The sequence below is a fragment of the Mustela erminea genome, chromosome 9, assembly GCF_009829155.1.
Source record: "Mustela erminea isolate mMusErm1 chromosome 9, mMusErm1.Pri, whole genome shotgun sequence".
NCBI lineage: Eukaryota > Metazoa > Chordata > Mammalia > Carnivora > Mustelidae > Mustela > Mustela erminea.
Window position 1 is genome coordinate 83358976 of NC_045622.1, and position 15659 is coordinate 83374634.

Genomic DNA, 15659 nt, shown 5'->3' on the forward strand with positions numbered 1-15659 from the left:
AGAGACGGGCTTGTAAAATGAGAAGTTAGTCATGAAAATCTGGGGGTAAAGAGCATTCCAGGCAGAAAAAATATCAAGGCAGTCTCTGAAACGAGAATGAGCTTGGCATGTTTGAGAAAGAAAAACAAAGTTTGGATAGAGAGAGAATGTACAAGCCACAGAAGTAGAAAGAGGCCAGATTGTATAGATCAGGATAAAGGGTTTAGATTTTACTCTGGATGTAAAGGGAAGCTACTAGAAGGTTCCCAGCAGGGCAATGTATGAAGAACAGACTATAGCAGGGAGTAGATCACACTGGTAGTCTCCCCCACCAAATTCTTTTTATCAGGCAAGTGCACTAAAACTCTAGCTGCTGTGAGTCAGAGCCTCTTAATACCTCACAACTGCATCCTTCTCTTGAGAACTGTCCTTGGCTAAAAGGACAGTCCCTTACTTCCTACCTAGGGGTCCAGCCCACAGCTAATGACTGACCTGGGGGACATAATGGTCAGTCCCCTGGCCTTACAGAGGGGCAACTGTGTGGTATGCTTCCCACTCCAAAGTGAGGCTAGACTTCAGCTGAACACATGGTCCAAACTCTTCCTCTGTTCTGTTGCTTCCCTCACTAAGTCCCTCATACAAAAACCCCCATCTCAGGCTCTGCTTCTAGGGAACCTGACCCAAGACAGAGTCAAAGAAGAGAAACCTAACTCTTGGCTATCTTTCTTCTGAGTACTAAAAGCATTATTATAAAACATTATTCCTTTCCATTCCCAGCCCAAACTGCTTGACCATTTCCCTCTCAGTCTCCTATCATCTATAAGAGCTTCCTAATCGTATTTTATTTTCCACCATTATATCTGACATCCTATACTCCAGTTATAGCTGAATTTTCCTAAAACATCAATTTTATCATTGCCTGAAGGGAAAGTTCTTGGAATTAACTTTTGAAGTTTCCATTAGTCAATCACCCAGTCTGTCAGATAGTCAGCAAATACTTATTGAATCCATCTTATGTGTCAGACCCTGTGAGGAATATGAAAAAGACCCATTCTGTTGCTTAAATTTATGTTTAACAGAAGAGTTTACTGACAATCTGACACTCTCCAAACTTGCATGTCTTTATCTTCAGAGCACATGCAGTCTATACCATTTACCCATATATTCATTCTTTCAGTAATGTTTGAGAACATACCACATTTCAGGTCCTATATTATATATTAAGGAAAGAACATAAATGATCTGGAATTATGTAAATATTTTATAAACATAGATCCTATTTCTCTTCCATACTTAACCCCACATAGTAGGTAGGAATCAAGGTTATATTTTATTATTACTTTGCTCCAAGTTGTATATAAGTTCACTGCACATAGTATAATTATTAGATGTTAATTCTTCCTGTGCATTTATTTAAATGTTCAACTGATAAAATTTAATTTTATGCCACTTTATATAACATACCAGTTATGCAAAATAAACTTTATTGCCTGTGTATAGCTATACCTACCATTTTTATTCTCTACATCCCCCAGTATGAACTTAAATACGACTGATATACCACCTTGACGCTCATTGATGACCACATGGTAGAGAATTTCTTCAAGAAAAGAAGAAACCAGAACGCCTGGGTGGCTCAGTTGGTTAAGTGGCTGCCTTCAGCTCAGGTCATGATCCCAGCGTACTGGGATCGAGTCCCACTTCGGGCTCCTGCCTGCTTCTCAGTCTGCCTGTGCTTGCTCACTCTCTCTCCCTTTGTCCCTGACAAATAAATAATAAAATCTTTAAAAAAAAAAAAAAAGAAAGAAAGAAAGAAAAGAAGAAACCTTCCAAGAAGAGCTGGTTTGCAAATGAAGGTCTAGTATACACTAGAATAAACTCCAAGTATATTTAAGGTAAATGCTACATATACCTTAAGACTAATTTGGGGGGTCATCTCTCTTAAAAACTTTATTCTAGGCTTGGACAACCTTCCCTTCTGCTCTTTGTGAAGATGTCCACCACTGACACTTCCCCCTGTGTTAATATCATCACTGTCTGCTTCACCTAAGTGAATACACAATTTTTACCTAGTGCATGGAGCAGGTGCTTAGTAAGTGCTGTATGAATTAATGAATAAGCCTACCTCTTACTCCAATATAACTTATTCTGATAAAAGAAATATATTCATAATTCTATTACCTGCTAACATCTAAGGACAGTTTACTCACTTAAAAAATACTCTAAAATAAAAAGAGATCATATTTGTGAAGTTTCAAATAAGTTTTCTGAAAGAACTCTTGATGAGTCTAGAAAAAACACACAATATAGTAAATTTTAAAATATCACTTAACTTTGCCTCTTACTAACTCTGTAATCTTGGGAAAAAATCAGCCTCATTTGCCTTAGTTTTCTTTCTTTTTTTAAAATATTATATTCATCTTTTTAAAGATTTTATTTATTTGTTTGACAGAGAGAGAGATCACAAGATGGCAGAGAGGCAGGCAGAGAGAAAGGGGAAGCAGGCTCCCCACTGAGCAGAGAGTCCAATGCAGGGCTTGATCCCTGAGATCATGACCTAAGTGGAAGGCTTAACCCACTGAACCACTCAGGTGCCCCTGCTTTAGTTTTCATATCTGAGAAATGGGAACAGTAATACTAATTCCCATATTTGTTGTATGGATGGAAAGACTTTTTACAGATAAAACACTTATGTGTAAATAGGAAACACAGTAAATAGTGACATTATTATTATCCTCATGATTTTCAACAAGAACTTAGCAATGTGTTAATTATATACATTAACTCATTTTATCTTCACAACCTTAGGAGGTAAGTAACATTATCATCTCCATTTTATAGACGAGGAAAATGAGATCTGGAGAAATTAAGCCACTTGATCTCTATCATCCTTCCAGTGGACCAGAAATCAGACAACCCAGGCTGAACAATTAAGATAGAGTCTGCTATCTTAATCATGACACTGTAAAAAGTAATAAAAGAATTCTACTAATTTAAAATGACTAGACTTCCCATACTCTACCATACTCCCGTCTTAGCACCATCTAAAATGCAGCTGCCCTCAGCGCCTAAAATTTGGTAAAGTGTCCTTATGAAAATGTTTACAGATCTTCATGTCTGTGGTCAATCAGAACAGTCTGAATAAGGTTTTTCAACCTTGGCAAGTAATGACATTTCTTTGTTCCTTGTTGTGATGGCTGTCTTGTGCCTTATGGAATGTTTGGTAGCATCCTTGGCCTCTGCCCATTGGATGTCCATAGCACCTTCCCAGTCAGGATAACTATAAATGTCTCCAGACATTAGCAAATGTTTTCCAGGGGTCAAAATTATCTCCAGTTGAGAACCACTGCAATAAAAGATTTTGAAATAATCCTGCTCAGCAGAGATTCAGGGAGCTGTGAATAACCCATTAGCACACACCATGTTCTTTTCTGACTAAACTTTGACCATGCCTTTTCACCTCCCTCTTTGCTGGGCTCTCTCTCTCTCCTCAATGGAATGCCACCTCCTCAGGAAGCTTTCTTTGATCTATCTTTCTCTCAGGTTTTGCAACTCCATCTTGGGCCCTCATCTTATTAAGCATCTCTATTTTTGTATATGTGTCCTTGTTAGACCTTGAGTATTTCAAGGGCAGGGAATGTGTTTTCACTTGTGTGCCTCTAGTATCTAGCACACTGTAAACAAGTGGTGCTTGTTAGATATTTAACAAAATAATAAAAGTTGATCATACCTCTTTAATGTAAGCATTTAATCCCTGATGCATAACCAGCACCTTAAATAGGGTTTATCACATAGTAAATGTTTAATAAATATTTGTAGAATATTTGTCAAACAGTCATATAAGAGCATGACTATTATTTCATTAGGTAGATATTAATATTTTCATTAGATAGATATAAACTTGACTTATGTTTTCTTTGTATTTTGAAAAATTACATTTTTATATTCATGATTAATTAGGTTTTTCATTACCATATCCTCACTGAATTTACTCAGAAACCAAAATACTTATCATGAAAGACAGCGCAGGGTAGGAAGAAGCAAAAAAGTCATAGGCTTAGGGCCTTAAAATGCACTGGCTTCAGAATTGTAAAACCCTGGGGTTGAAAGAAACTAAAAATTCTTGATTCTAACCACGTGCTTCCTTTACTCAATTATTCATTCAACAAACATGCACTGAGAGCCTATCACATGATCCCTGCCTGCACAGAGGGGACCTCAGAGAGTTCTCAGTCTGTTTGGGAAGACTATAAAGGAAAACAAACACAAAATATAGCAGGTGACTGGCCAGAGATGTCCACAAGGTATTGGAGGAATAGGGAGTAGGGATACCTGCCACAGTTTATGGGAGCCAAGGCTTCCTGAGGGAGAAACATAAGGTAGGACTTAAAGGACACAGAAATGGGCAAAAGAGTGAGAATATGTTCCAGATAGAGGAAATGATGTAGAATTATGCAACAATATGATAGACTGCTGGGACAAGACTAAACACACAGTGGCCAGAGATGGAGAAAGGAAGGTGGGAAGTAGTCAGATTAGAGTCTGTGCACAATGTTTAGAATACCTACATTTCCTACAGCAGACCATTCCAACTTTCAGACAGGTGAGACTATTGGAAAAATCTTCCTTAAATGTAAGGCACAATCTACTTCTCTATGAAACAAAGCTATTGGGATAGTAAGGAAAAGGACAGCTCTAAAGCAGCATGTCTCAAAATGTGGGCCATGGGAACAGCTAGAGAACCAGGGAATCCTCATATTTAGCAATACAAGGTGATTCTTCTATCACAGCTCTCAGACCATATGTCTTTACATGAAGAAATGTGGTAAGGGCTGACAGTCACTATAAGCATTACTATATCCAGAGGCAAGAAGAAAAGCGGAATCTTCTTCTTCTTTTTTTTTTTGTTTTTTTTTTTTGTTGTTGTTGCAGAAGGGAAGATATTTTTTAAAAACTAAACTCCAGGGGTGCCTGGGTGGCTCAGTGGGTTAAGTGTCTGCCTTCGGCTCAGGTCATGCTCTCAGGGTCCTGGGATCAAACCCTGCATCGGGCTCTCTGCTCGGCGGGGAGCCTGCTTCCCTTCCTCACTCTGCCTACCTCTCTGCCTACTAGTGATTTTGCTCTCTGTCAAATAAGTAAATAAAATCTTAAAAAAATTAATTCTATCCCCAATGTGGGGCTCAAACTCATGACTCCAAGATCAAGTCACATGCTCTACTGACTGAGCCAGCCAGGAGCTCCAGAGAAACAGAATCTTGACTCTTCCATTCCAGCATGGAGAATCTGAAGATGCTCAGCAAAGACCTGACTAAATTTTAGCTATTGAGGAAGAGGATTAAGCAAGGCTGGGAGTGGGTAGAAAGAGAAGTAATCAAATGGAAAGGGGACAGCTGGGTAAGTGGGGGCAGGGTACCAGTCTGAGTATTAAAACAAAACAAAAAAAACTTAGTACCATCTAAACCCACTTTGGGCTTCTCAGAAAACATATTAGCCATAGCTAGCAAAAGCTTTCTATACTTCTCTTTTGCTAACTTTCTCATCTCAAAACCATGGTATCCCTCTCCCAGGGCTGAGGCTATCTACCTTTGTAAGAATTAAAAAATAGCCTCTCCACCTAACCCCCATGGCAGAACTGGAAAAGAGTGAGTATAGTTCCATAGTCCTTCAGCTGTGCACTGCAGTGAGCCTGGCCCTGAACCTTCCCAAAGGTTACACCATCTCCTCTTTCTTACTTCCTTACTTTCAATAACAGTTAACAAGCACTGACTACATGCAAGGTAATATGAGAACTACAAAGAGAAGTATTAAATGAAAGAAGAGTGTACTCCTCCTCCCCCCACCACTACCACCACCAAAAGAATGATTGAGGGGAGATAATGGGCAAGAATGGGCCTTCCTGAGAGGATGCAGGAGGGCTGAAAATCTCAGATCTACAAGTTCCTGGGAGAATCTTTTATCCCAGCCCTCCACTTCTGACCATTGTCTGGTCTCAGACAAGCATTAGCATAACCATTAGCCTCTCTGCAAGGTAATTATTCTTGGGCTGGCTTACTCTGGCCCCCTGCCAAACAGGAACATTCACAAATCTACATATGAATTTAGGGTAGGGGATTTTTAATATACTCTTCCTAAACATCCACTCACTGTTTATAGCTGAGCCTGTTGCTACAGTGAGGTCTATTTCTACCCCTCCGGGCAGCTAGCTACCTCCTTGATGTATGGATGGTTCACCATGGTACCTATTTCATTTGGTCTTTTGTTCACCCACTGAATGCATTTACTGAGCATCTATTAAGTGCCAGACCCTGTACCAGAAAATGATGGTGAATAAGGAAGCCAAGTTTTCTGCCCTAAGCTGACTTGGTCTAGAGGGAACAAGAGACATTTATTTGATAACTAATTACAAATCTGACGATTACCAAAGGGGACAAGGAGAATGCAATGGGAGCTTATCCTTACTAGTGGGAGCTTCCCCAGAGAGTAGGACCAAATATAATGCCTATCATATATGGTCTCAACAGCAGGATCATTGGAGTTCCGCTTTGAAGAGTTCTTGAATATCTACCTTTTTGGCAGTACAAGTAAAGTCTCAGTCCCTACACACCCAACTTTTTAATTAAAGATTTTATTTATTTATTTGACAGACAGAGATCACAAGTAGGCAGAAAGGCAGGCAGAGAAAGAGGGGGAAGCAGACTCCCCACAGAGCAGAGAGCTGGATGTGGGCTCTATCCCAGGACCCCAGGAGCTGAAGGCAGAGGCTTTAACCCACTGAGGCACCCAGGCCCCCCTCATCTTCTCCTTTAAATTTGCTAGCCACATCTACTGCATTCCAAAGCAGTCACAATCAGACCTGTTCCTGTCTTCCTCTCTTCAAGTGCTTCTCTCTAGTAAGTTAAGAAATCACCAAGACAGCAGTGGAGGTTGCACTCCAGTGAAGTTCTAAGGCTTAGCATAACCTTGGAAAGTACTCCCCAAAAGAACATATCCCACATACTCAGAAATTGCCAAGTCCCCTTGACTATTCATAAGTTTACTCTCCTTCAGCACTTAGAAAACATTATGCCCCAATCATAGGTTATATTTTATTTTGAAGAATCCACATCTTATTTTCATGGTTTTGTTTATAACTTAATGATGAAAAAGTTAAAGCACTTTCTATCCTATTTCTATGTTAGAAGGTCTACCCATAATACCATTACATTTTCTCAGTCTACTTCATAAAATTAAATAAATCTGGGTGCTCCCACGTTGTAATTTTCCCTTTTGCATGTGCCAGGCAAAAGAATACTACCTTCTGTTACCAAAATAAAAGCAGCAGATTTGCAATTTCAAACACGTGAGCTTATTAAAAACCTTATTTTTTTAAAAAATTAATTCTCTTGTAGTTGGGCAATAAACTTGGAAATAGTTTAATGCTCTGATTGTCAAGTAGGTATAGATAATGACATTAAATATGAACAAGCAAATCATTTCACGGGTGCAAGATAAGTTTATAAAATATAAATGCTCTGACAGTAAGAAAACATACTGCTATACTCAATTATATCATCTCTTCAAAATACAATTGCTTCTATGTTTGGTAAATAGAATAATCCAGGTCACATTCCTGTGTTCAACAGAGTTTCTAGTCCCTCCCTTTTCTCTAAATACTTGTGTTGTTTCTGCATGTTCTTAAGTGTCATCATGTATTGCTATAGGCATGATGGCTATATTTAACTAATAATGACAGTGGTTGTCATTAGATTTTAACTCAGTAACACTAGTCTGACATATCATTTGAAGTATGTCTTCAATTTAAATTTGATTAAAATTACAAACATCTCATCTATTGTGCCAGTCAAAATGTTGTCACCCTTTCCCTGAACTTTTCTATGAACTTTACTGAAATAAGTTATGGCAGCTTAAAGTGAAGGCTAGCCTTGGGTCATAAACATATTTTAAAATATGACTCCTGGAATAGAGCAGAGCAAGGCCACTTGGGGCTCCTTTGAAAAAAGGATTTGACTTTGAATTACACCCTGAACAAATTCTCAAGGCAAAAAGCACAATATTGTGAGAGTTCAAAGGCTCTAACTCAGATTCCCATATCATGCTATGTATACCCAGTGCCCAGCAGGGATTTTAATTTGGTTGTGGGCATTTTAAGATTGCAGACCTAGCAAATACCTTTGGTAGTAAAATCAGGGACTTGTGACAACCTGCATGAAAAGCTGGTAGAAATGTGCCTAGCAAGAGATAGAGCAGAAGAAGGAAAATAAACAAAGATTATGTGGAAATACAATGTTTTAGATACCTACTATATATGTTAGGCTTTTACATACATCATTTTATATACTCATAACTCTGCAAGGTATCTACTATTGGGTTCAATTTATTAATAAGAAAACTGAGACTCAGAGAGGTTAAGTGACTTGCCCAGGCTCACGCTGCACTTGCTTCCCTAGCAATAATGAAAATAGCAGAGAGAAATTCTTCTGTTTGGTTTTTCTGAACCTATCTACCTAGATATTCTGCAGAGGGAGGAGTGCACACAAGATTTTTATTAATAATAGGCTTGGGATTTTAATAGCGATTAGAATCTTAGTTATGGGGATGCCTGGGTGGCTCAGTGGGTTAAAGCCTCTGCTTTCGGCTCAGGTCATGATCCCAGGGTCCTGGGATGGAGCCCCACATCGGGCTCTCTGCTCAGCAGGGAGCCTGCTTCCCTACCTCTCTTTCTACCTGCGTCTTTGCCTACATGTGATCTCTGTCTGTCAAATAAATAAATAAAATCTGTAAAAAAAAAAAAAAAAGTTAAAAAATAAAAGAATCCTAGTTATGTTTAAGAAATGCTATTCTCAGTGTTCTGTTCAGTCTAGACATTTATAGACATTTAGTTTTCAAATAATTTATCTTTTTTAAGAAACAAAGACAATATCCAATAATCCTTTTAGATATTATTACCTCAGTTTTACAGGTAAGGCCATTGAAGCATGACCAATCTATTCCTAGACATATAAAAGGAACTAGAATCTTGCAAGATCATCTGCCTTCAAGTCTAGGGTACTTGCCACTAAATAATAATGATTTCTCAAGTCTTTCCTAGTAGATGTCTCAAAGCTTCAAAAACTAATGGTCTAAAAGGTAAACCCCTGAAAGAGTACCTGCCAAAAAGATTTGATTTAGAGTTTACTACAAATGCCTGTTTCATTCGACAAAATACTTCCTTTTGTTTCCATGACACTATTTGTTATGATACCACCCTTCTGATTTCCTTTATAACACCACTGTCAATAAATACTTTATTTACTTCTTTATATAGTCATTGTCTTTGTTCCTTATACCTCACTAAGCTCCATTATACCTCTCTCTTGTTCATGCCATAACCTTAAGATTGGAGCAATGCCTGTCACACTATAGGGATTCAATAAATATTATGATTAAATGAATGAACAGTCTTTAATTATTCCTCTGCCTTCTTTTAGATGGAGAACTATATGTACTCGCACATACTCTCTCAGCTCTAGCGAGGGTGATATTCTCTCTGTCCACTTTTACCCATTTAGCAAACAACTCGAGGTGATAAAGACAGTATCTATAACCCTTCTGAGTTAATATTGTATGAGAATTAAAATTTATCTGGTTTCTTGGCAGCTATGACAAAAAGGCCTTACCCCAACTCCCTAAGGTCAGATATAATTCCGTAAGTAGAATTTTTGGATTCAAAAGTGTTAAATACAGTGCATATATCCTAATAGTGCACAGATTATATATTAACTAATGCATCCAGCAAGTTTAGGATTGTAGCCCATCATCAAACATAGTATTTGTCAATAAAACAATTGATGAGTTACACTAAATAAGATTCTCCTACCAAATGAGTTATGAAAAAATTGTTTTATCTTCTGCAATACTGGATTTTGGAATTGTATATAAGATTTTGGAGTTGAGGCACTAACTTAGGAACTGTGAGCAGCAAATATAATACACTTAAAGCACAGAACTCGGGCATGACATGCACAAAGTACTCAAATTATCAGGGAAGTTATAGGTTTGCAGGCCCCTTCACTAAACAAGTATAGCCTTTATATATATATATATATATATATATATATATATATATATATATATATATGATATATATATATGCAATTTAGCAATTCATGAATATATCATGGATTTAGATGATTCTCGATGATTTGGTCATTTATACCATAAAAAGATACTGCCACATGCAGCATCACATGCTCTTGATTTCCCTATTAGCTAAGGACAGTTTTTGGAGGGTCCATCTCTTTAAGTCTACATCTGTTTATATAGTAAAGATATTCTACATATTTACTTACAGGTTTTAAACATCTGTGATAGAGAAATAAATAAAATACATGCCTAAGTTTTACCCTCACTTGTAAAAATAGATAAAAGAATGGCACTGGGATGCCTGAATGGCTCAGTCATTTAAACACCCAACTCCTGATTCCAGCTTAGGTCATGATCTCAGGTTTGTGAGACTGAGACCTGCACTGGGCTCTGTGCCCAGTGGGATCTCTCTCTCCTTTTCCCTCTGCCTGTCCCCCCACCCCCACCCCAAAGAATCACATGCCATCTCAGAAGAAATTGAGTTTTTATCCTCTATCTGATGTCGTATTCTTGTTTTTGAATATATGCAGCTAAGTCAGAAATAAAATGGACTGACAAATACTCTTGCCTAATACAAATACTATTCAAACGATATGATAATAAGGAATTTGGAAAAGCCCACCCTAACTCCTGTAGCAGTTGCTCAAATTAAGTAGTGCTCACCCCATAGGTAATCATCACAAAGCCCAATGTTAGCTTTCGTGGACTAAAGCAGTCCTTGGTTTAGTCAAAATTATAGCATTGAGATCTAGCAGCATGAATAGCTAGGTGTGATTTGAGTGGGGTAGTGAGTTATTTCTTAAAACTTGTGCTTTTAACACAACCATTTAAAAAGCAACAAATTCAGGAGACACATAATGGAACAAAATATAATGCATGAATCCAGGTTCATTAAACTAATGCATTTTTTGAAAAACAAAATATGACAGAATGTTTCATTATTGACGCAGATAGGAGAAAAAGTGTTATGCTGCTATTTAGAATGTGTCCTGTGTGTCGTGGAATTGAAATATTTCCAAATCATCAATAATTAAAATGATGAGAATCCATCATTTCACTGACATTTACTTCTACATGAAAAGATGGCCTATTTTAAATGTGCTCACACATATTCTTGTCAATCACAAGCTGTCACAGCAAATTATTTCATTTTGTAGATCACATGGCAGTTAGCAGAAAATCTCTAGGTTTAAATTTAGATCTTAGGTGTAGTATCAAGAACACTTTTCATGGATTTTTTTTTCTGTGACTACATCTTTGCAATTCAGTATATTAAAGATGTAAAATCTTATTCATAGTACTCAGTTTCACTTCTGGTTAACAAAACTCAGGACTGAAATGAATTACTGTAAATGATAGCTCTAAAAGCCAAACAGTAGAATAGAATATACAGAAAAGAATAAAAATATAAAACTAAAGAAAATTTTAAACTGTCAGAACTCCATACAATGGAATTTGGACCTAATAAGTTAGGTCTAAACAGTTTTATTCTCTCATCTTCTTTAAGACATTTAAACAATTGCAGGGCATATCTTATGCTAGGTTGGCAATGCTTATAATTTCTAGCAACTATAAAGGAGTTAGTTACCCTTTTATAAACCCCATGAATCTGATGTAAGAATTTTCACGGTGCCACCATTAAAGAAGATTCAGGAAATGGTGAATAAAACCTAAAGTGCATGCCCAAGGATCAGAAAACTTTTTAAATGCTTCTTTAAACAAATCATTAACTCTATCATCAAAATTCTAACAAAGTCATTAATAGATTTCAGAATCTTCACCATTATTATATGACCTAATCAGACAGTTGATGTTCATCAACAGTCCTTATAAAAAAGATTCTATTTTTCCCATACATAGTCTTCTGCTCAGGCATTTAACTTCAAAATGTAAGAATTATTCTAATACTGCATTTCAACAGGGAATGCTTCGTGTCAGTCTTGACCTTGGCTTGACCTCTATAAGAAAGCTTTGTGTTTCGAGGTATGTGATGAATAGCTCTCTGGCTTTCTATTAAATCTGGTGGCACTGACTGTCAACAGTGGTACTCAAAAGGGGTAGTAAGGTAGTTAAAAATCAGAAATGTTCCTTAGGACTTTTTCTATCCTAGTAAATCTGGGAATAGTTCTGAGGCAATTTTCATTATCTGCATTGCTTTTCCAAAGAATAAGAAAACCATGAAATATGAAAATATAATTGCCAAAATATACATAGACTTCTTTGGCCCTCCTGTAGCAGAAATAATGTAAATTTTCCTTTGGAGGACCCATTTGACTTACATTGTTGAATAGCGTTCTCAGTTTTAAGGATTTATAACTTATTTACTCAAGTTTACGCTCCTTAAAGACCAGGACTTCTATCCCTAAGCCAGGACTGCATACATAGTAGATACTTAAGAAAATACTTATTGGTTTACATTTAGATCAAATTGAATTAAACCAAATTTAATATCAGAGATGAGAGAATAATGATAAATAATGATAAAAAAGAAGTCAGCCCCTTTTTATCATCTCTCTCTCTGAACTGCCTAGTACCTGGCACATAGTAGGCTCTCAATGAATGTTTTCTGAATGAATGAAAATCTTTATATTAAAGTAATGACCAATTACTGACTCTAATGCCTGTTGCTTAATTGCATATAAAATATTCATGTTCATGTAGAAAGATAAAATAGTAACACCCAATTCTGCCAGCTGTTTTCCCTTTATTTACCTTTAGAATGCCTCCTTACTCTAAATTTATCTGCCATCTTCGAAGCTATTCATACATGTCTTGTTTTTAAGGTACACTCATAGTAAATTGGCAAATTATTGATTATCCATAAAACACTTATAAGAAAGATAATTTTAACCTTATTTGAAAAGGTCCATGTGAATGTGAGATATATATATGTGTGTATATATATATATATATATATATATATATATATATATATGAAATCTCCCCACACTGCTCTCAAAATATTTAAGTCAAGTTACAGACTGTACTATGTATAGATAATACTTATTTACATTTATATTCTTAAGGTTCTGGAAGAAACCAAATATCACTCTTTAGGCTTATAGGTTTATCTTTGAGCTTAATTTAGACAAGTGGCTTTTTCCCTATTGTACTTATCCTAGGTCTTTTTAATGGATATGTGATATGCTAGTGTGTGTCCAAGCTCACCTACAATTTCTTTTCTCAAAAGACAAGGCACATCTGCCACCTGCTCTACTCTGTGTCCCAGCAACAACTGTCGAGCAGCATAAAGATTGATTATCAGTCAAAAACCATTGCACAACACCAGATTTTGGTGGGTTAAGCTTGCTGATCCAGCAAGAGATGGTGTGAAATTTTCAGGAGTGTGTGCCAACATTTTGGTGCTAAAAGAACAGCAGTGCATGTCACAGTGAAACACAGCCAAAGATATGCAGACAAAGCAGAGAAGTTTTTTGTTCTGGACTTGGCTTTAAAAAGAGTAAAAGAGAAAACAGAAAGTAGGAGGAAATTAGTTTGTACATTTAAAAATCATCTACCACACTAGTCATGTTTGTGACACTGTTATTTTAGGCATACATGTCCAGGAAAATTTCCAAGAAGTTAACTATAAATAATTTTTTTACATCTCTTCTATAATACCATTATCATATGAAAGGCAAGTATTTCTTATTAATAAAAGTAATCAAGGATCTTAAGGAAACACCCATTAAATATACATTTAAAAAAATAAGATAGTCACAGAAACATTTACCCACAAGGATGCATGCTTTTACAGAAGATGATTTATATAAATGATCCAATGAACACAAAATAAAAGCAGCCATAGTTTAAAGTTAAATCAAGATTTGAAAAATATATGGGTCTATTTTCTTGCATACGTAATTTTTAATGAGTATTGTAGCAACAAGTTTCTTTACCTTGAACCAAATTACTTGAACTTTCTACTAAATTCAGGAAATTATTTCCTGATGATCAAGTATTTTCAGAGAGATAGAAATCCTACTATCATCTTATATAATAACATTAATAGAGGAAGAATTTTCATCACCTCATCTGTAATGAACTCCAGAATTACTTTTCTTCCACTTATGCAATTACTGCCTAGACTTGTCCTTGGTTCACTAGCTTTGTAGCAGTTGCAGAAAGAAAATACTTCTAATAAGGTATTAAAAGTTAGGGGAATATACCAGTTAGAGACACTGAATTTGTATGCCAAAGTTCTTATGTCATTTAAATGTAATTACCATATATAGCACTTAATAACAGACTATGGTATGACATGCGTGTAAGAATATTCCTAGATGGTATTTTCATTTCTTTCTTAAAATGTATTATTTCCCACTGAAAAAGGAAAAATATTTGTTTTATTTTAGAAAATCACATATCTGAAATGTTAGAAACAATGGACTTTTAAAAACAGAACTTACCAGCAAATAGATCTAAAATACATGTTATATTTTGTGTATATATTGTATATACATATACATATAAATATAAATTACATATATATATATATACACACACACACATTGCAAGATTTAAAAAGTCAAGCTGCTGCATTTACCTTATGAAAAATTTTGTTAGGAAAATTGCATATATATATAAGAATTGTGTGTTCATTCTGACCACATTTTCATAGTCCTGTTAATGCTCTCTGAAAAAAGACCAAGAGTGTAAATGAATAAATGCTACTTGAAACTTTGAAGTATTTTCTGAGAGAATAAATCTAATGAATTATGTCTGTTGGGTGTCACAGAAACTAAACAGTAAATTCAATAATCTCTGATTTAATTTATTATATTTTCACCATTTAACCTCCTGCAGGCTCCCTAATGTCTATTCAGATCTATATTAAATTAAGCACCAATGCTAATGAAGGGCAATAAACGTGGCTGTCAGTGGATTTTTCTTTCATTAAGCACATTATCCTCTTACTGAGCTGCAAATGCGTAAACATTAGTTTTGTTAAACCATGCAAAAAAGACAGGATGAAAATCATTTTTTAATTGCACCCCTTAAGCAATTTATTGTGGGTGGGGGTAGGGTTTTTTTTTCTTTTTTACCTTTAATTTTTTTGAATGGATCTAAAAAGGGCTCTCCTGTTGAAACATAAACGTCGGCTTCATGGGGTATATCTTCAGGTTTGAGGGCTTCAGTGCCGTCTGCCAAGAACACTCGTCGTGCGGCCATGTTCAGATTCAGCTTTTCTGTGCACTCCTCCAGCAACTAGAAGACAGCAAGCAAGAGGTAAGAGAAAGTGATTTAGCACAAAGAAAGCAACACATTGCCATGAAACAAAAGGTGGTAACAATGAAAACAGACACCCATTGAGTCACTGGCCAAGTTAAGTAACTCAAGTAACTCCACCAATATTTTTTTCTAGCACTTGAAAATATAAAATAAAAGGTAAATCACAGCACTGAGACAAACTAATGGTTGTCTAATTTTAGTCCTTATTCTGTCAGTTTAATAACTCCACAAGATACAAAGCTATTGTATCTGTTTAAGTCAATATACATATCAATAAAAAAGAAAGAAATAAAATACCTGTGAGATCTATGTATATATAAGCAATT

At 36.1% G+C, this 15659-nt stretch overlaps 1 protein-coding gene across 1 annotated transcript in view; it reads right to left on the minus strand.

Annotated features, from left to right (window-relative positions):
- DCDC1 (doublecortin domain containing 1) overlaps positions 1 to 15659 on the minus strand; it is a 452779-nt gene that overhangs the window by 398702 nt on the left and 38418 nt on the right. The window contains 1 exon segment of the mRNA XM_032359359.1: positions 15147 to 15309. Within this exon segment, the coding sequence (XP_032215250.1) occupies positions 15147 to 15309 (163 nt within the window).